General features: G+C 32.4%; 1 protein-coding gene across 1 annotated transcript in view; it reads left to right on the plus strand.

The window, feature by feature from the left end:
• The window catches only part of CSMD3 (CUB and Sushi multiple domains 3), a 1253935-nt gene that overhangs the window by 1183887 nt on the left and 47380 nt on the right, over positions 1 to 22668 (plus strand). The window contains exons 54-59 of the mRNA XM_044245069.1: positions 663 to 836; positions 3978 to 4151; positions 6488 to 6673; positions 8607 to 8780; positions 10807 to 10989; positions 14886 to 15062. Coding sequence (XP_044101004.1) covers positions 663 to 836; positions 3978 to 4151; positions 6488 to 6673; positions 8607 to 8780; positions 10807 to 10989; positions 14886 to 15062 — 1068 coding nt within the window. The remainder of the gene's footprint in view (positions 1 to 662; positions 837 to 3977; positions 4152 to 6487; positions 6674 to 8606; positions 8781 to 10806; positions 10990 to 14885; positions 15063 to 22668) is intronic.

Raw genomic sequence — 22668 nt, forward strand, 5'->3', positions numbered from 1 at the left:
TCTTTTCATTCCTGTATGCTTGTAGTGCTATTGCTTCATTCCTTTCTGTTACTGGTAATTTTGTTTTCTCTTTTTTGTGTATGCTAGATAGAATTAGCTAGGAGGTTAGCAATTTTGTTGCTATTTTAAAAGAAAGACATTTTTAGCTTACGTAATGTCCTCTGTTGTTTTCTATTTTCTATTTCTTTGATTTCTCTAACTATCTGCAATATAGCCTTTCATCTACTTTGGCTTTATTTTCTCTTCTTTATTTTGCTCTTCTTTTTCTTCCTCTTAAGATAGAATCTTAACTCATTGATTATATATCTTTTTTTCCTTTCCAATGAAAGTGTTTAACACTGTAAATCTTTTCACTAATCACTGATTTATTTGCATTCCTTAAATTTTGATATATTTTTTATTTCTACACAGATTGAAATGTTTTCTAACTACTTTTAGACCCAAGTGTTAATAGAAGTAACATTTTCTTTTAATTCCCCAATATTTGACATTTTGCTGAGTATCTTGTAATTATCTTTATGTCATTTTATCATGTTTGCATTATTTGTAGCATGCTTGTAAATAAACTTTAAAAGTTTAGTAATGTTATATATATATATTTATAAATATAAAATAAAATTTAAATCACAATATTAAAAATATTACTTTCTGACCCATTTCAGCGGGTCACTGTGGAATTCCAGAGCTCATTGTGAATGGTCAAGTCATTGGAGAAAATTATGGATACAGAGACACAGTTGTTTATCAATGTAATCCTGGTTTTCGATTGATTGGTTCTTCAGTGAGAATATGTCAACAGGATCACAATTGGTCTGGTCAGCTCCCATCCTGTGTGCGTAAGTAAGCATGACAGAAGTAATTAGAAGCCTCTGGTCTCATATAATTACCAACATTTTTTTTAGGTAAGATACACATATATAAAACCATCCATAAAGCCAAGAAAGTTTTAGGGTGTCTTACTATTTATGTTTTAGCATAAGGACAAGAAATTAAGTTCAGCTATACTAGTATTTAATATGAATATATAATATTTATAAATGCATATTCTTATATAGAAGGTATATTTCTGACAAATTTTAACGAACAAGAATTTGATTTTCTGAGATCACTGTGCAGCAGCATCAATATTATCATGATATGATATTATGAAACTTTTTATTGTGAAAATACTTTGGATGATTTTTCCTAATAGAAAATCAGATCCTAATAGAGTGTAATTAGTGGGGTAAAAACTTGTAAGACATGATATGAAGAACTACTGTTCTCATTTCAGTTCCATTACTGATCATATGAGCTAATGCAGGTCATTTAATCTCTCTAGTCTTTAATTCCCGTATATATAAAGTGAATGGTTAAAGGTATTTATAATTATCTTTCCTTTTTTTTTTTAAAGATTTTTATTTATTTATTTGACAGAGAAAGAGAGATCACAAGTAGGCAGAGAGGCAGGCAGAGGGGGAGGGGGAAGCAGGCTTCCCACTGAGCAGAAAGCCCGATTCCATGCTCAATCCCAGGACCCCCGAGATCATGACCTGAGCCTGAGCTGAAGGCAGAGGTTTAACCCACTGAGCCACCCAGGCGCCTCTATAATTATCTTTCCTTTTATCTTCAAAATCCATATTATTTTTAAATGCATGAAGATTACACATCTGATGTAATTATATTTTTTCATGAAGTTTATATGAAATATTTAAGATTTATTTAAAATTTTGTTTTACACCACTCTTTTCACTATTTTTTTAAGTTTTTAAAAAGATTTTATTTATTTATTTGTCAGAGGGGTGAAGAGAGAGAGCAGAAGCAGGGGGAGCAGCAGGAAGAGGGAGAAGCAGGCTTCCTCTTTGAGCCAGCAGACTGATGTGGGACTTGATCCCAGGACCCTGAGATTGTGACCTGGTCCAATCCTAAGGCAGAAACTTAACCATCTGAGCCATGCAGGCATCCCTCTTTTCACTATTTTAAAATATATACAAAAATGTATAACAATATGTAATTTGGAAATTATTTCAATAATATCTCTCACTGGTTCAACAAATATCTATCTGAACTTTTAAATGAATTTATTTATTAACTCTCACAGGAAAAATAAGTGGAATATAAAATAAAAGTTTTTTGTTATTATATTTTAAATATTGCTGCTGTGCTTTGTGGTTTCTATGTATGGCATGGATTTTCCCATTGTGCATCTAATTTTGACTGTAATAGCACAAAAATAAGAATAGAGTTGAATATTGATATCCAAACCTTTTACTTATTTATTTAATTTACTTATACTTTTACAAATTCTTTTATTTTACTCAATCCAATGAATCTCCACCAACACATAGGGTTTCATATCACAATCTATCTTATTTTGGACCAGGTTGGCAATTATTAATGTATTCCTTATTTTATCTTTCTCCCAATCATTTCCATCCACAATTACTGACATTTATATTAAAATTGGTGTTAGAAAATGAGAATAAACACTGTAAATAAGCTGTAATTATAGCATCATATGATCATACTATAGAGATTCTGGAGGCTTCAGATCAATAATGCATGGGACTTTTAGCATGGATTTGCAGGAAATACTTCATTTAGTCTGTGACTAATTACATCCATATTTATGGATTCCATTGTCACATTTTTATTCAAACAACACGTATTTATTGAAATTCTAGTTTCACAGGAAATATTTCCAGGTGTTGAAATTTAATAGAATAATAGACCATAGAGTTAATAATTAATATCACTTTTCTAAGGGGGTGTGTGTGTGCACACACCCATGTAGGCATGTGCACATGCAACTGCACATAGACTGATGATTTAAAGTCAGCACATGATGCCTGGGTCTGTCCTAGATTTTTTCCCCTTTCATTTATATTCAGGCATAGCCAACTAATACCACTGTTTTTCTTGTTGAATAATTGAGACTATAAAAGAAAATTGGTCCTTGGGGTAAAACTGGTTTCTTTATTGATAATTTTAACAAGAATAAGAGGCAGTTAAATTTCCAAGTGAGTAGGTTGACATTAACAATACAGCTGAAAAAATAATTGCTCTTGGGTCATTTCAAAAGTACTAAAAATGACCGTGGTTTTTCGCTGTGCCCAGTGATGAAGCACCATGACTGGAGTTGCTCTGATTAATAGATGAGATGATGCAGTGAAACAGTTCACAGAAATACAGAGTGTTTGGGAAAAGCCTAGCACTAAATACAATCTAGAATAGAACTACAACCCTAAAAACATTTAAATAATTTATATGATACATTATTTCTAAACAAAATTGTGCTAAATTACTGAGTTTCAATTATGAAGAAAATAAACCAGTACGATTGACAGGTTTACAGAGTGTTAATAATGGTATCTTAGAATAGTAAGGAGAATGCTATTACATCATGCATTATTTTTATTGTTTGTAATATATAGCCACATTAACATTTCAAGCACACTTTGCTTGACAGTGTACTCTTCATAAAAATTAATTGTATAAATAACATTAAGCTATTTCAAAATTAAATACAACACACTGCCTTTATGGACCTTCAATTCTTAAACTTGACTAGAAGAGGAAAATAGGTTCAGTTTCATTCCTTTCTGCTTCTAACTAGTGACATGAACTTGTCATTCCCAGATTTCTTCGAATTTCAGTATTTGTCTGGAAAAAAACAAAAAAAAAAAACCTAAAACTAAATAAATGGAGAGAGGGAAGAAAAATGTCCCATGAAACTTTAAACATCTCTGCACCACTTGCATGAAATGATCACAATTATAAATATGTATCTCTTTACTAATATAATATTTCTAGTCTATTAGACTATTTTGGCATTCTAAATTGCTCCCTTGCAAGAGTAAAATTTCTTTAAATATATTTTCCATAGGAGTGGTCTTCTTTCAGTGTTGTTTGAAATGATTAAACATAACTCTCATGTGATAACGGATAACCAAATATTCTGCTTTGTGCTTCTCCTCTCCCCCACCCATTGCTAATAGCGGTTAGCTGCGGTCACCCTGGTAGTCCAATTTATGGAAGAACAAGTGGCAATGGATTCAACTTTAATGATGTGGTGACATTCTCTTGCAATATTGGGTACGTTATGCAAGGGCCAACAAAGGCACAGTGCCAGGCCAACAGACAGTGGAGCCATCCTCCACCAGTGTGCAAAGGTAAATGTCTAATTATATTCCCGTTAAGGGCATGGTAATAATGGGTCTTTGTAAACATAGATGACAATATTTGAAATAATTTGGGCAGAATAATAGAACGTTTTCAGCTAATAAATAAAAGGATTTACTATTGATGTTCTCTCATTAGCTAGGCTTTCCTTTTTCCTTAATTTTTATCTTATGTTCTTAAAAGTAAAATTAACAGGTTTTATATTTTGGGGGGGAGGCTTTAAAAAATTTTTAGTTTCTCAACATCCAGGTTAATATTGGTCTCTGGAGTAGAATTCAGTGATTCATCACTTACATACGATACCCAGTGCTCATCACAACAAGTACCCCCTTTCCCCCTTTAATACCCATCACCCATCTAGCCCCTCTCCCACTGACCTCTCTCTGTCAACCCTCAGTCTGTTCTCTATTCTTATGGTTCGTTTCCCTCTCTCCTTTTCTTTCTCCTGCCCAGATATTCATGTGTTTCGTTTCTTAAATTCCACACACGAGTGAGATAATATGGTATTTGTCTTTCTCTGACTTACTTCACATAGTGTAACACACTCTAGCTCTATCCTTGTTGTTGCAAATGACAAGATTTTATTTTTTCGTGACTGGGTAATATTCCATCACACACACACACACATATGCACGCACTCTTTTCTTCTTTATCCATTCATCAGTTGTTGGACGTTTGGGTTCTCTCCATAGGTTGGCTTGTTTTTAATGCTGCTGTAAACATCGGAGTGCATGTACCCCTTCAAATCTTTATTTTTGTATCCTTTGAATAAATACCTAGTAGTGCAACTGCTGGATCGTAGGGTAGTTCTATTTTCAACTTTCTGAGGAACTTCCATACTGTTCTCCAGAGTGGCTGCACCAGTTTGCATCGTCACTACAGTACAAGAGGCTTCTCCTTTCTCTGCATCCTCACCCACACCTGTTGTTTCTTGTGTTAATTTAAACCATTCTGATAGGTGTGAAATGGTATCTCTCTCTCTTCATGGTTTTTATTCTTATTTTCCTGATGATGAGTGATGTTGAGCATCTGGTCATGTGTCTGTAAGCCTTCTGCATGTCTTTTTTGGAGAAGTGTCCATTCATATCTTCTGCCCATTTCTTAACTGGATTATTTATTTTTTGGATGTTGAGTTTGATAAGTTATTTATAGATTTTGAATACTAACCCTTTATCAGATGTCATTTGCAAACATTTTCTCCCAAATAGTAGACTGCCTTTTAGATTTGTTGATTGTTTCCTTCACTGTGCAGAAGTTTTTCAACTTGAAGAAGTCGCAATACATTATTTTTGCTTCTTTCCCTTGCCTCTGGCAATGTGTCTAATAAGGAATTACCAAGTTTTATTTTAACTGCTTAGCTTTATAATCTTGTGCTCATTTTATTGCTGCATATAAAAAGTCATTAAGATCATTTTACTTGTGGCTTACTTTATAATTTTTTGAAAGACTTTATTTATTTATTTGACAGAGAGAGATCACAAGCAGGCAGAGAGGCAGGCAGAGAGAGAGGGGGAGGCAGGCTCCCTGTTGAGCAGAGAGCTGGATATGGAGCTTGATCTCAGGACCCTGAGACTATTTAAGCAGAGGCTTAAACCACTGAGCCACCCTGGCACCCCTGTTTACTTTATAATTAATGGAACTTACCTTTGACATTTATTTTTTCATATTTTTGGAGAGACCGAGTCCTCATTTACTTTGATGCCAACACTGGGGGTTTCTTTATTGTTTTTTCTATAAAAACAAATTAAAGAGATTTTTGTTGTTTTCCCATTTGCAAAGAGTTATGATGTATTTTACATTGTATGATAAAACACAACCAAATTACATTTTTTTACATTTTTAAAAATATTTTATTTATTTATTTGACAGAGATCACAAGTAAGCAGAGAGGCAGGCAGAGAGGGGTGGGGGAAGCAGACTCCCTGCTGAGCAGAGAGCCTGATGCGGGGCTTGATCCCAGGACCCTGGGATCATGGATCTGAGCCAAAGGCAGAGGCTTTAATCCACTGAGCCACCCAGGCACCCCGATTTTTCTACATTTTTTATGGTTTATAGCTTAAGGTCTCATTCTTTATATCTGTTCTCAGTAGAATACTTACGGAGTTACTATTGTTCAAACATTTTTGCAGAAATGTTTTCCTTTTTTTCTGTTTTCAACCACATGGCTTTCACTTCATTATCTGTGTAACCCATGCATTAATTTTATTCCTGGAATCTTTGGTTTATTTGATTAAATTTACCTTTGAAACTTCCTTTCTAATGGAAATCTATGTAGGTCTATATATATTATTCCAAACATAACTTTGAATATTTGTCATTTGTTTAGTGGTGAACTGCTCTGACCCTGGAATTCCAGCCAATTCCAAAAGAGAAAGTAAAATAGAACATGGAAATTTCACCTATGGCACTGTGGTATTCTACGACTGTAATCCAGGATATTTCTTATTTGGATCTTCAGTTTTAATATGTCAACCAAATGGACAGTGGGATAAACCTTTACCAGAATGTATCAGTAAGTAGATAATGTGAATTCTTCCTTGACAAAATGCCATGGAAGCCACACGGATATTTATTGTCTTATAAACTATCTAGAGGTATATATTAGAAGGATCTTATTTATAATTATTACTTTAATTTAATTTTTTATTTTATTGTTTCATTTTTTGAAACTATAGTGCCCTACATTCTGCCAATTTAATGCCTGAATGCTATTTTTTATTAATATTAATGTGATTCTTTGATTTTGAGCTTTGATAAAGCAGATAGACTATGAAAAGCAACATCTGTTATATTCTATGATATTACCATCCCAGAAGAGGCAGTTACATTTTAATTTTCTTTTGTACTAATATTTTAAATTTCATTTAAGGCAATATTAGTCTTAATGTAAACATCTACCAGGGCTTTAGAATATTTAAGGATTTAGACAAATGTGTGACTTAAATCTTACTGATTTAAACATTTATCATATTACAGACACATAGACATATAAATGCAGTAAATGTTGATACACATCATCTTTCAAGTCAGCGAACATTTGAGTGCATTTTGTCATATGCTGTGTTGGAATTGTAGAATATAAATAAGATAAATTATAGCAGATATGCATAAAATTAACATGTATAGCAAGGGAATAATTATGTGAGAACATAGAGAACTGAACATGAATTTGAAATATTCAGTTAGTTATTTAGTCTCAACTATAGCTATGTCTCAAAAAGGTGATAAATCATGACAAGAAAGAATAACTTCATAGACTGAAGGAGTAGTGTGTCAAGAAATCATTGTGCAAGTAATTTTGGGTTTTACTAAGTTTCTAAATTATAAAATCATTTCATGATGATTTTTTAGTTAAAGATACTTTATGTTTACATATTTTTAAAAATATTGCGACATCATTCATGCACTAATGAAGAAAAAAAACTTTATGCACTGTTCATTAAATTTCAGCTTCTGTAGCAAATAATTCAATTGTTGATCTTTTGCTTAAAGATCATTTTGTTTAAAATGTATTTCACTTCTTTTTGTAGACAGTCTGGTCTCATAGTTGACTATTTCACTTACTTGACTTCGTGTGGCTATAGCATTCAAGTTAAAAATCTTTCTTAAGACACATAAACATGAACTTCTTCAGGTTTTCTTAGCTCTTATACTTTTTGCCTTTATCTCCCATAGCATCTCTGGTAGTGTGCAAAGTACTCAAGGGTACAAAGTTTATATCCCTTTATGTGCCATTTAAAATTCTGGAGTCATAGTGCACTCAATATTTTTCCAAGTTATAACTAAAAGACAGTACACAGTTACCAAGCTACCTCTAGGTTATAAAGAAAATTTGACATGTATTGATATCTGATTCTGCTATACTTTGTAGTGTTTTAGGTAACAAGCCACTGAATATTTTCTTTGTACAGCATGATTTATTCTTTATGGGGTGGGAAAGGAATTATTCTAGACTGCATTATTAGATTGTGTGTCACATATCCATCTTCATTCCTTTTCCTTTACCTTCAAAATTCTTCCCTTTTAATTTCTGTATGGGCTCATTTTGAATCTTATAAGCATTGTAGGTCCTTATTTAGATTGTCCACATTACTCCTCTCTCTAACTTGCATATCCTTGTCCAGGCACATACATACTTTAAACCCATGCACATATGTATATAAACACACACTCACCACCCCTACATGTAACAGACTTATACTCACTCATTTCTGCTTGCTTATAGTGTTCCCGCTAAACACTGGTGAGAGGGTTAACAGGATTGTTTATGTAACTGTAACTTCCATTTTATTTTTTAAAAGCCAGCTTTCACATGGATTTTTGACTTTTGGAGGCTAGGTATATTTGAGCAGATAGTTTACTTCTTATTTATTTTATAGAACATGGTGCAGATTGTTCGATAGGAGATATAAAAAAATTTTATATTCAATAATTATGTATTGTAGTGATTGACTGTGGACACCCTGGCGTTCCTCCTAATGCAGTCCTGTCTGGTGAGAAGTATACCTTTGGGTCCACTGTTCACTATTCCTGCACAGGAAAGCGCACCCTTCTAGGCCAGTCATCAAGGACTTGCCAATTAAACGGCCATTGGAGTGGATCACAACCTCATTGTTCAGGTACCTCTTAGAAAATTGGACAATGTGTGTTGGAGGGTACACTATTAGTGTTGTTATTACTAGGAATATATACACAAAATAATAAAAAGAGATAAAGTAATACATTTTTAAAAAAATCTCATGAGAGAGGCTATAACATAGTTTATACATTTGTTGGAACACTTCTTAAAGCAATATAAATTCAGAGCACAAATTAATACTCATCTTGTAGATGATAAATTACAGGTATATGTTTTGAGCTGTGTTGTAGCTAATGTAAATAATTAACTGATTTTAGAATGCTACTGTGTATATTGTGCTTTTGTCCATTAAAATGAACTGTTCTGTTTTAGTAGATACAAAACCTTATTTCAAGATTTTCGGTTAGAGTTCAGTTCTATTAAACTTTCTACACAATCAATTAATTAATAGAATACTTTTAAAATAAAGCCCTAAATGTTTTTATAAATTAAACTGAGTCAAGTTTTATGAAAGATATCTATCACTCCTGAGTTTCTATAACCCCAATAGAGTTATCATATAATTAATGAATATTGAGCTTATTTAAAATTAATAATTTGTGGAGTATTTGATAACTCTTCTTTTCAGCTGTTTAAGCTTCTGCTTTTCTTAAAAAATATCAAATAAGTTTTAGATCTGTGTAGTTTCCCTATTTGATACTACTTATTATATTTGTTTTTACCCATCAACTAGAAGTTGGTGCTTATTTTTCTACCTGTTTTTACTTATATATTGCCCATTATTTTTATATTATTTTATCTCTGTGGAAATCATGTTGATGACTTACTAGAAGTTGTTGTGCATTGTTTTTCCTTTAGGAGTAAAAGTTTTGAAATGGTTACTTATTTCAAAATCTCCTTGTAACTAGTGGTTAATCCCTGTGTACTGACTGCTTGGGACTTCAAATTTAACTTAGAGATTTGAAAAAAAAAAACTATTACTTCTAATGTTATTATAAAACTGATATTAATGAGAATTAAAACTCTTATCTTTGAGTAACTCATAGTTAACCCAGGTAGCCAATTATACATAAAAACTTAAACTTAGATGCATACATCCCAACTTATTAGGAAATTGTTACTGAATTGCAAAAAAAAAAATGCACATAGATATTTAAAAGTGAAGTAGTGATCTTAAAGTTTTGTGATCTTAAAGTTTTGTATGAGTAATATTACATCACATGAAAATGAGGAGTTGCAAGGAAGGATTTCAAATACACCGGGCATATCAAACAAGGCAGCATTTTTAATGTATATGTCTTCAACTTTGTCTCTCTCTTTTTCCTCTCCTCTCAACATGTAATAATACTGGGGCAACTATGATGAGAATTATTTAAGACACGATAAAGAGACTGAATAAGTCCTTAATACTAAAATCAAAAGATGAACACCTAGTCATGAACAAGGAATAAATCCTTATTAGGATTTTAAGCCAGACTTTTCCATCTTTGTTTATAACTTATTTATATATTTTCGTATTGGAAAAGATCCAACTCATTTATCTTTGGTCATTGGACATTGGTACAGAAAATCAGGGGGGTGAAGTTTTAGGTTACTGATAATACTATATTGTAACATCTACATTTTCCAGCACACTACAGTTATGATTTAACAAAAAAGGATTTTCAGCAATTAGGAAATTAAAGAAGAAAATGTGCAAATTACCAAGTCTAGTTTTTAATTTTAGTTTTTATAAACCCGTTGTCATTTGAGTTCCTAGTGCTATCAGTTATAAATTTTCCATTAACTTGTTAACCAGGTTTCAGAAATACTAATGAAATGCCCTTAACCTGTTTAATAGGCCCAAATATCATCAATACAGAAAATAACTACATACTCTGCAACAATTTTATTTTTCATTTAAGCTTTTTTTAATGCCTAGAGTCATATGGGAAATGTGAATTATGATTTCCCCAAGTCAGTTTGTCATATTAAAATACAGCATGCACAAAAACAAAAGCCTATAAGACTGTTGGACTATTTCATGTTTAATGAAATAAATTAACTTAAACTGTACTGAATTTCAGGTGATGCTACTGGTACATGTGGGGATCCAGGTACTCCTGGGCATGGTTCTAGACAGGAAAGTGATTTCAGAACCAAAAGTTCTGTACGTTTTGCTTGTGATAGTGGTTATATCCTTCATGGCTCAGAAGAAAGAACATGTTTAGCCAATGGCAGTTGGACTGGAAGACAACCAGAATGCAAAGGTAATCTAAGCAGAAACTAAATATATGGAAAATGTTGCAATTTAATGTGTATGCAATTTCAGTTGGTTACTACAGTTGAAATAACTCCTGCCCCATTCATCCTGTACCCAACCTTAGAATAAAGGCATCATCTTATAAAAGAACTATGATAGGTAATCATTATAAAAATTATCTCTCATGAGCTATATATGCACAAACACTTCATAACAAACATCTCAATTCAAAAAGTTAAAAATATTTGCTAAAAAGGTTTATTAGTCCACCTTTATCATAGTGCTGTACATAATAGACATTATATGGGGAAAAGTAATTGTTCTTAACGTTGCCTCAAGATCGTTTCAGTTTTCAGGAAAACTATAGAAAGATGCCTAAATATATATGGGATTTTTATTTATAGAAGACAGTTACTAGTAGCTAAAATCCTTAACATTTTTAGTGTTTGAGTACAATTATTCATCATTCTAACTAGCTTGGAGGTAACATAATTAAATCTTTACCAGATTGACTAGAAAATGAAGTGTTGCTGAAAAATTATCCTTAAATTTAAATTGTTCTTTCTGAGATGACTTTAGTGCAAATACTAAACTTGCAAAATTATTTATGAAATTTACTTGATGTTATACCAAATGTATTGGTTTTATAAATAGGAAATAATTAGCAATAGAACCTTCTTGACTGTTTCTTGATTGATTATATTTCAGAATCTTTTTATGATGTTTCAAATTAGTGCCCATATTCTAGGAGAGACAGTTATCTTTTTTAACTTCACCAAATTTAATCTTAATTAAGAGACACTTGCAGCTTAGTTGCTATTATAGGGAAACTAGTTGAGAAACAATGTTGCTGAGGGAAAAAAAAAAAGAAAAAAAAAAGTAAGACTATTTCTCAAACTTATTTTCCAAAGGAAAATATAAATTTATTGTACATGGCATAGATGATATCTAAGGCATCCCTTTGTTCGGCTGAACTGCAAAATATTTTTTAGATGAAATGTGTGGTATTGACTTTGTCTTGTTTGTATATACATTATGGGTAATAAAGAGCCAGAAGTTATAGCAAATATAACAGAATTATCATTTTTCTTATGGGCAAAACTCATACAAATCATTTAGGAAAGTGATTCTAGTAGATGAATGGACAGAGGAAATGAACAGAAAATACAGAAGAGCCAAAATAACAATTCCAACCCATAGAAAAAAATTCTATGTAACTAGTAGTCAGAAAATTATAATTAAACATCAAGGCATCATTTTCACCTGTTTTAAAATGAAATTCTGGTGTATGTGGTGCAAAACTAGAACATTAAAACATTTCTAGAGGTTTTTCATTGTTATATTTTAGGGTAATTTGACAAAAATTCACACTTTCTCATAGAATATAGAGAACTTTGATTTATTAGTTTTTGAGGATTTTTTCCTAAAGAAAATAAAAGTATTAAAGAAAACACAATTGCAGTGGTGCAATTTTATGTTTCTTAGTGATTATGACTAAAAACAACTGGAAGGAATTTGAGAGCAATAGGAAAAATATTACATAAGTACTTATGTATTCACATGATACATATATCAACAATAAGTATTAGATTAAAGGCCATGAGAAAATGAATATCACGTAAAACAGTTAAAAATTAAGATTCAGAATTATGCACTCTAGTAAAATCAAGGCAAATGGTATTTATTTGAGACCATGTGTAAAAGGCAATACATAAAAATGATACTACAACAGAGTGGTGAAATTTGTAGTATTTTTATTTTCTTTATTCCAAATGTTTGGTAATATTATATTATGTTAGTAACTTACAGTAAAATATAAAAGCTTTCATAGATCATATGGATGTGATGAATAAAAGACATGTGAAAATAAAAATATCAAATGAATTTGCTATTTAATAAATAGAAAAATACAAATTTAAAGAATATACAATTTGGACAAATGACAAGGATTTTTAAAATGATGGGGATGCCCGGATGGCTCAGTCAGTTAAGTGTCTGCCTTCGGCTCAGGTCATGATCCCACAGTCTTGGGATCAAGTCTTGCACTAGGCTCCTTGCTCAGTGGAAGCCTGCTTCTCCCTCTCCCCTTGCCTGCCACTTGCCCTGCTTGTGCTCTCTCTCTCTCTCTGACAAATAAGTAAATAAAATATATTTTTAAAAAATGATGGTGCCTGATGTTGCAGATCTGGGAAATATTAAACGTATTTTTGAAATTAAAAATTATCCAGACATTCCATTTCCAGAAATTTATCTTAAAAATATGATAGGAGGGGCACCTGGGTGGCTCAGTGGGTTAAAGCCTCTGCCTTCGGCTCGGGTCATGATCCCAGGGTCCTGGGATCGAGCCCCACATCGAGCTCTCTGCTCAGCAGGGAACCTGCTTCCCCTTCTCTCTCTCTCTGCCTGCCTCTCTGCCTACTTCTGATCTCTGTCTATCAAATAAATAAAACCTTTAAAAATATATGATATGATATTACTTATATTTGGAATTTAAGAAACAAAACGAATGATGATAGGGGAAAAGAGAAAGGGGGACAGCCAGAAAAAGTCTCAACTATTGAGAAAAAAAACTCATGGTTACCAGAGTGGAGGTTGGTGGGGGGATGGGTTGAACAGGTGTTGGGGATTAAGGAAAACACTTGTGATGAGCTCAGGGTATTGTATGGAAGTGTTGAATCACTAAACCGTACATCTGAAATTAATATTATACTGTATGCTAACTGGAATTTAAATAAAAGCTTTTTAAAAAATTGGATTAATGTACACAGTTGTATATATGGCTAGAGTATATTATAAGTATATTATTAATGTTTTTCAATTCCTTCTTGTGTTGTGTCAAGGATCATGGTACATAACAAATAAATATGATCAGATTGTTATTTTAGGCAGGCACTTATGAATATAAAAGAGAGTAATTACTCTTGACAGCAGATAAAAATGTTTAGTATATCGTATGTTCTCCTGAAAGCTGGAGAGTAACTTTTTACCTGGGCCTTGACTTTGTTGTATATGTAAGAAATGTGTACATTTCCCAAATACACATACACACAGAAATACAAAGGAATGGCAAAATTAAATAAGAGGCAGAGAGTGATATAGATAGTACTTCTGAAACTGTAATTATATTCCTTATTCATAGAGAAAATTGTAAATTCTATAAAGTACTAAAATACCTTTTTATATTATAGCAGAATTTAGTATTACATTTGACATAGATTTGCTTTTAAGGTATTTAAAAAATTCACTTATGGTATTAATGGCAAATAGCTAAACATAGTAAAGAATAATTAATCATATAAGGCATTTGTGTTTGTGACTCTTGTTTAGGATAAGTTGCAAACTTAGTTCAAAACATTCCTAGAATTTAGTTACTTTGTTTTTATTCAGTCTGTTTTTTGTACACTTTGGCCCAGAAATAGAGATAATAAAGTTTTAATGCAAATCAGTTATATAATTACATAAATAAAAATATACATGATGTTTATAATTCTTAAATTATCTATTTTATATCCATCCTCCTAGAAGTGTAATTAGAATAAATCTCTGTTGCATCTTGTTGTTACGTCCACTCTAATTTTACATGAGCTGCTTTTTAGGCATACTCTTAAATCCTTCTTGGGAAGATTTTATAGTACCCAAGAGCAATACTCAAATAATTATTTTACTTTGTAAATTTTTTACCAAAGCAACTAACAAAAGTCTTACACCCCAGTAATTAATCTAATAGAATCAATATAAATTCATCTTGAATTTCAACTCTGTATAAAAGATAAGCCAATGCTTATCATAGAAGATTTTCTAGCTCCTCTGGATAATTTGAAACAATCATTTAAGTCACTATTTTTTTGTGAGAAAAATTCTAAAACTATTTTAATATATACTCTGACCCATTTTGTTTTATAGCTGTACAGTGTGGTAACCCAGGAACCACAGCCAATGGAAAAGTCTTTCGGATTGATGGCACCACGTTTTCCAGTTCAGTTATTTATTCCTGTATGGAGGGATACATCCTTTCTGGACCTTCCGTTAGACAATGCACAGCCAATGGAACATGGTCTGGAACTTTGCCTAACTGTACAAGTAAGTTTCCTCTCATTATTTTAAATAATCACTAGTTCTGTGAAAAATATTTGAGTGCATAAATGTGTATGTGTGTGTTTTGTAAATCAACCAAATCGTGGTGAATATTGGTATTGTCTTTCCAATTAAAAAATGGTAGTTGTGTTACAGTTAGAAGTCACATTAATGACCTTAAGAATCTGCTGACTTACCAAAGTACTGCAATTGGCAGAGGAAAGAAGAATCACAGCAAATTAGTGCTGTTAAATGTGATATAACAGTTTTTTTTAAAGAACAGAGATGAATTATCACCTTAATAGAAATTAAATATACAAGGAAAACAAACAAAATTTCATTTTGTCAATCTAACTCACATCAATAACTGACGGTTTTTAAAATTTGTAAATCAGGAACATGTTGCTTCCAAGACGCAGAAAGGTATCGGGCCTCTTTTTTTTTTTTTTTTTTTTTTAAACGTTACAGTGTAGCGAAGGTCAATAGTTATTAACAGCATCAGTGGTGGAGCAGCCCTTGGCTGACCTGATAGTTCCCAGAAATTCAACTGAAAAGATAAACCTTATACTGAGTATGGATCATTCCTTTTAATAATTTGGCTCTTTTGTATTTGTATTTCCTGAACGACTGGCTCAAATGAATCACCCCAGAGGAAGATGCTATCAAAGTCATGTCATGTCATGTCATACCTGTGTACCTGGAGAAAGTCACCTGTAGTTACTCTCTTGCCAGTAAAGATTGCGTGCAATGACCTGGCTGTTGAAGTGCCTCATGGGTATTGATCTTTTCAAAGGTGAAGGCAGATGATAGCTAGGAGACTATTGAAATAAGCATTGAATAGAACATATTAGCCATATCTATAAAAGAAAAACACTTACCAGGTGTTGAGTGGAGTCAGTAAAAGTAATATCCCTGGCCCTGTGTCTGCCTCAGATATTGTTACATTGAATCTCCTGGGCAGATCCTCACAGACTGAACAGTGTTTTGATGAATACTCAAGGATCTCTCTCCCTAGATCTCTCCTAGATATCTCGTTTTTTTTTTTTTTTTCTGTGCATGTTCTCTCTGGTACTCTGTTTCAAATTCTATCTGTTTTGTTGTCTCCTGACTCTGAGATCCATCTCTTCAACTCAGGGAGTCAGTTGGGCTCTGCATGGGTTTTTTCTCCCTGTGCCAAAGCCTGGAAATTCTTTTAAGGCAGTAAGATGGGGCAGTTGTAGGACTCATTTGCTTTTGTCTCTCAAGGATCACTGTATTCTGTGCTTTGCTGCCTGAGGAAACCTGGTCAGTCTTTTTCTTTCCTTCCTTCCTTCCTTCTCTCTCTCTCTCTCTCTCTTTCTCTTTCTTTCTTTCTTTTTTTCTTTTCTAGTTGTTTCAGGTGGAGAATAAATTCTCCCTGATTTCTCCACTTTGAAGGAAAGAAATCCTTTTGCTTACTTTGCAAATGTCTCATTTTTTGGTGATGCTTAAAAATCTAACAATTAGCAGATATGCTTTACTTTCCATACTACACTATCCCATTTGAGCCTTTAGAACTGTAACTGCTATCTCTTAATCATCATCTCAAATGACCTATTTTGGTTAAGCCTTCTCAAGACACTTCTTCCTCATATCCCTTTTAGCTAAAAGTGCTCTCTCCATGCTGTATAACTTTTTTTCTTTCTTTTTTTTCTGAATGGCAATGACTTATACTGCTAAACCATAAACATCTTTTTGAAAAAAAAATTGAATTGAATTGAATTTTTTTTCAGTGTTCCAAAATTCATTGCTTTAAACTGTAAATGTCTTAGAACAATAGTAACCAGATCTGTTTATCCCAGTGACTTTCTAGGGTGGAGCACAGGACTGAAATGTTGGCTCACTGAAATATCTCATTTGAGTTTTATTTTAACTATGACTATACATGACTTATAATTTCATTCCATTTTAAAATGCTTATAGAAAGGGCTTGTAATTTTGTAGATAACAGAACACATAGATTCTGGAAGATAGTATGCATTTAATATATAATTATCAAAAAGACTGAGATAATGAGTATATGCAGAGTAAAGGAAATCAATTGAATAACACGGCTTCTTTTGTCCCCCACAAAGAATAACAAATTAATTTAGTCAAGGATAAATACCTAAGTCTTTTATTTAAGATGCTAAACTTCTATAATTTAAGAATCTAACATATTGATAATGCTTATATGTGGTTATCAAACTGAATCAGAACCATTGTCTCAGATTTCTTCTCATTAACTTGCAGGGGAAGTCAATTTAAACACATATTGAAAGAGCCATGTAATTTTAGATCTGGAAGAGATTGTATCATAGACTTGTACATGTACATCAGGAAACTGAGATACCAAATTATTTAATTGACTTACTGACTACTGTCAGAGCCTGCTGCTGAACAGTTATTTCTACTCATACATGGATGGAATTTTCCATTCAATTTACTTATTTCCTATATATACCAGAAATGTTAAGTTCAAATAATAAATATTTATAATAAATTTTTAATTAACATAATTGCCTTTTGTAGGTACTATTTTTTAGCATCTAAACATAAGGACCTATATAAGAATTTGAAATGAATTAAATTACGTATAAAGACAATTTAAAATGCTTGAACTAAATTTCCAAACCAAAGCCTTAGCAGCAGTTTTTTGGCAAACCCACCTAAACAAAACAAAACTTTCCTTTTTTTGCTTTCCAATCAAATTGTTATTTTTACTCATAAAAAATAATATCTGTCACTCAGTGTTTATTGGTCCTTGGGATGTGTGCTAAGTAATTTACACAAATCCTCTCATTTATTTCTAATAACAGATTTATGAAAAAATACCATTAGCCTTTCTGTTTCACATTTGAAGAAATGGTATCTTATAGAGGAAGCACAAATGTCTTCTTCAGGGTAACATAGTATACATAGGATCTAAGACTTAAACATGTTTATTTGACTCAAGTTCATCTCATTCTTTCTTTTTGTATTTTTCCTTCTCTTTGTTTTCTTGCTTTATTTCCTATCTTCCCTAGAATGGTCAAGCATATTTGACATGACATAAATGTAGGACATTACCTATAATGCATATGAAATTGTTTTATTAATTTATAGCCTACTCTTCTCTAAATTTTTTCAATTTCTCAGCATTTACCAATTTGAGTTTTACAGAGTTATATCATCTCTTGAGCTGGCCACTTGTAAGATTTATTTTTGTTCAACATTATTTTCTGCTGAAAATTAGAATTTTTCTATATATCTTGTCAATAATTTTATTTGTCTCTAGATGAATGTCCAAACATAAAGTGCAAATATATGTTAATAATAAATTTTTAAATCTTGCAAGAGATGAAATATTTTGATATGATGAGTCAAAGGGAATGAATCAAGCTACAGTTGAATCATATAAGTGATCAATGACAAAGTGGAGCTGCTAGAATTGGAATAATATCAGCTGAAAGAGATAAGATCACCAAGACAGATGATATGATCCATGTTTTGATATAGGATGATTTGAATATGAATTAAGAGGGATACTTGAGGAAATTAATAAAGCCCTTAAAATATAGGTGAATGAATTATCCATTTACAATGTTGTGGTGAAAGTAAAAACAAAAAGAATTAAATTCTGGATTAAATTAAATTTATTAAATTTATTTATTTTTATATAAATTTATTATTATTTATTAAATTTATTTATTTAATAAATTTATTAAATTTAATTAAATTAAATTTGGATTTTTTTTCGATCTTTTTTAAAATAAAATTTTGGTCACTCTGTTTTTCTCCTGGGCTTGTTATCTCTAGGAAACTGCATAGTGAAAATCAGAATGGTCATCTAATTTTTAGAATGTAATTTTATTTTTTAGCTTATAGCAGTCTATTTTTTATCTGAAAATATAGAAATGTGGCTATATAAGGTAATCAGACTACTTATGGATTCAGTTAATCAAAAAAACATTTACATAAACTCTATTATCTTTGGGTAGTTTCCTAGGATCTGAGAATAATGAGATCTCTGGTCTCTAATATTTCATAGAGGGTAAAATAGCATCAGTATTCCAAGAAGTTTCACCCTTTTGAGCATTTTCCACCAGGGTGATTTTGCAAATGTACATTCATTTGCTTGACTGGCCAACAGAAACACACACACATTTTCTTGATTGGCCAGTAGAAACACACACACACATTCCTTTTCTGTTCTAAAAAAAAAAAAAAAAAAAAAAAAAAGAACAGTTCAATCAATCCCATGGGTAAATTTGACTTGTTCATTTTAATGATTTTTGGAAAAATTTTTTGGAATAAACATAATTTAATAATAATAGTAATGCCCCCGTCCTCCTCAGTCCATACCTAGCCAGAGTAGAGATGTTAGTAAAAGGGTAAATTTTCCCTCACATAAATTCTACCTGCTAATATTCAGCCAGGTTAAGATTATAAATGAACTGAGAATAACATATTTAAGTAATTTTTCTCTAAAAGATGCCTCGCAAACAAGAACTCTTTCCCTCTTTTCCAGACAAGTCCTATGAACCCACTGCCAGTTCTGGAGTGGGAAGCTTCCCCTAAATAAACTAGTTTTGTCTTGGGTAGGTAAAAGAATATATCATATGATCAAGGTCAACTTTGGCAGAGGAATTATGTTGAGAAAGATCCATGAAACTAAACCAAGCTGGAAGGAAGATATTTGCCGTAATACCAAGTTCATAAAAGTACTCTGATTGTACAATTTAGTGAAGTTCTTTTCTGTGATCTTTAGAATGAGAGAAAATATCTAAAACTAAGCACAAGTTAAAAGTCATCTAAAAAATGTAGTAAAGGATTCTTACCTTTTGATGTCTTAACAGCCAGAGCCACCTTTGATACCCAAGACACGTAGTGCGTGTAGTTTTTAAGGAAGAAGATACAGTCTGCACCAGGACAGGGCTTGTCAAGGGCAGTAAGGATTGGCTTTCAGGGCGAAAAAGAAATACATTCATTTGTTTCTTGGAATTTTTTTTTTTTAACCCACTAGGATTCCTTCCAAAATGATTAATGCCCTATATCTGACAGGTCTTGGCGTTTGGGCCAAGGACAGCATACTCAGTCAGATCCAGTGATAAATGAATCTGAGGCTTTTGTTCCAATAACCAGGAACAAAATCCTTACTGGATCTTTGTAACCAAACAGAATTCTCCAAGACTTTTCTTTCTTTCTCTTTTGTAAAGAATGGTTCAGGGAGACGGAGCTACTCTTGTACAGGAGAAAGCTGGAGAAGATATCCCAGCGTGAAACTGGGTAAAGTGAAGCTAAAAAAAAAAAAAAAGTCATCTAAATCTCCTTATGGAGAGAGAGCTATCTCACAGTGCAGTGGTTCTCAGACAGGGGTGATTTTGCTTCCCAGGGGATAGTTGACAATGTCTGGAAATATTTTTGGCTGTCACAGTGTGGGTGAATGAAGTGTGCTATCAGTATCTAGCAAATAGAGGTCAATGCTAAACATTCTCAATGCATAAAGCAGCCCCCTCCATTCAAAAATTAGTTAGTACCAAATGTCAGTAGTGCCAAGGTTGAGGTTGAGAAAATCTACTGCTGAGATCTAAAAAGGAAACCAGTGTTTGAACTGGGAGATTATATAAAACCAGAAGCATTATCAGAGAAATGATCACCTTTCTGGTACTTTGATCTGCTACAGTAGAATTATTTTATGAACCTAGAATTATTTTATGAACCTATAATAGAATTATTTTATGCATATAGAAAAAACTGTCCTATATGCAAAATTCTTATTAGCAAATGTGTGATTATGTCTGGGTGAGAATTTCCATTACTGCATGTCTCTAATAGGAAAAAAAAAAAATGAGGTTAACTCAAACATCCAGAGTTTAGTTACATAAACTATATTGCATGTATATCCAAGTAAGGGAATAAAAGTGTGGCAATGTGACCCTATTTTATTTAAAAATGCATATTTATAACCCTCACTTAAGAAGTTAAAAGAGTTTTGAAGTGGCATAGACTAGAATTACGACAATTATGTTTTATTTTTAGCACAGAGATTATCTACTTAGATTTATCATAAATGATGCCACATGGGCATCAATTGCATGATAAAAGCTAATTAGAAAAAACTCCCAGAAAAACAAATTCAAACCTTTAAAACAATGTATATTTTTTTGAGAATTTGAGCTCATTATTCCTTACATATCATTCACATACTTATTCTTTAAACAAATATTTACTTAAACTTTTATAATGAGTGATGCACTAGATGAGGCTCTGAAAATATAACAGTGTAGAAAAGAGACAAAACAATTGTCTTTCTGGGGTTTATTGGTGTGTGTGTGCACATGTATGTGCCTGTGTGCTTAGGGGTTTTGGTGACCTTTGAAAAGATTTTTCTTGCAATGAAGCACAGCATTCCGTTGTCATGCCCTGATGTCTCTGAATTTTAAGGTAAAACCCTAAAGAGCCCCTCTTCTAAGGTTTTGCCCGAAAAGACCAAAAGCCTCTTTTTTGTTGCCAAAAACAAACTGATGGTAAATGAATTGACGGGAAGAGCAGGTACTGTTTACAAAGACTGTTGCTATTGGAAACTGCCTCTTTGACTGGCCTTTGCTTCACAAGGAAGACACCAAACAAATCCTTGGGAAGCTGTGGTTGTCAGGCATTTCATTCACGGTGCTGCCACAATATGCAAACTCTCTTTTGGTGCCTCTTTGGAAAATAACCCCTCTGGCCTCTTACAGTGGTTGCATCTCAGCTCACTGTGCCTTAGGATCAGGTTAGCTATTCTTTCTTGCCAGGGTTCTGTTTCCATCTGCAAACTGTTACCTAGAAAACAACAGTTTGTAGGTGTGTTCCTTCACTTCCCTCTTCTTAATTGGAATATAGGTTAAAAATAGAAAAAGACAGAAGGCAAAATGAAAAAAAATAAATCAAAGTCTTAATACTCACTTTAATATAGTTGTAAATTTTGCAACAGAATTTCAAAACTGAAATTTCGAAGTGACATTCCTGGTAAATAAGCAGGATTTGATTTCTTATTCAATTTGGTTGTACAATTTAAAAAGTTTTTTCCTCTGCAGTAACTGAAAGAAGAAAAAACTGTCCTATATGCAAAATTCTTATTAGGAGTCAGACAGAAACACTCAATGAGTGTGATTTCAGCAAACTGTCTCCAGGGCTCTGAGATTATCAGGTGAAGTGCCCTGAACCTTGTTCTTTAATTTAAATGTCATTATTCACTGTCTTAAAACTTCTTAGGCTTAGTGGATTAGAATAATATGAAAGAAATCTTGACATTCATAATTTTTAATGGTAAATTAATAAATACAATGTAATTGAAGTTCTATTAAGGTCTTCCATCCCTTAATCTACTTTTAGTCTTTGACCCTAGATCTCCAAAATACATCTCTAGTCTGATCACCCATCCTGCTGGCACCCATGAGATGATCAGGGAATACTTGCTGAAGAATTAATTACAAGTAAAAATGAAAGAGTATAGCCCAGATTCACTTCATGAAATTATTTACCCTCTTACGAACAAAAAGATTTAAAAGGCAAAAAAAAAAAAAAAAAAAAAAAAAGACACTGAAAGGCAAGTAATCCCATATATATGTATTTTTTTAAAATCTCCAGAAAA

This window comes from Neovison vison, chromosome 4 (genome assembly GCF_020171115.1).
Source record: "Neovison vison isolate M4711 chromosome 4, ASM_NN_V1, whole genome shotgun sequence".
NCBI lineage: Eukaryota > Metazoa > Chordata > Mammalia > Carnivora > Mustelidae > Neogale > Neogale vison.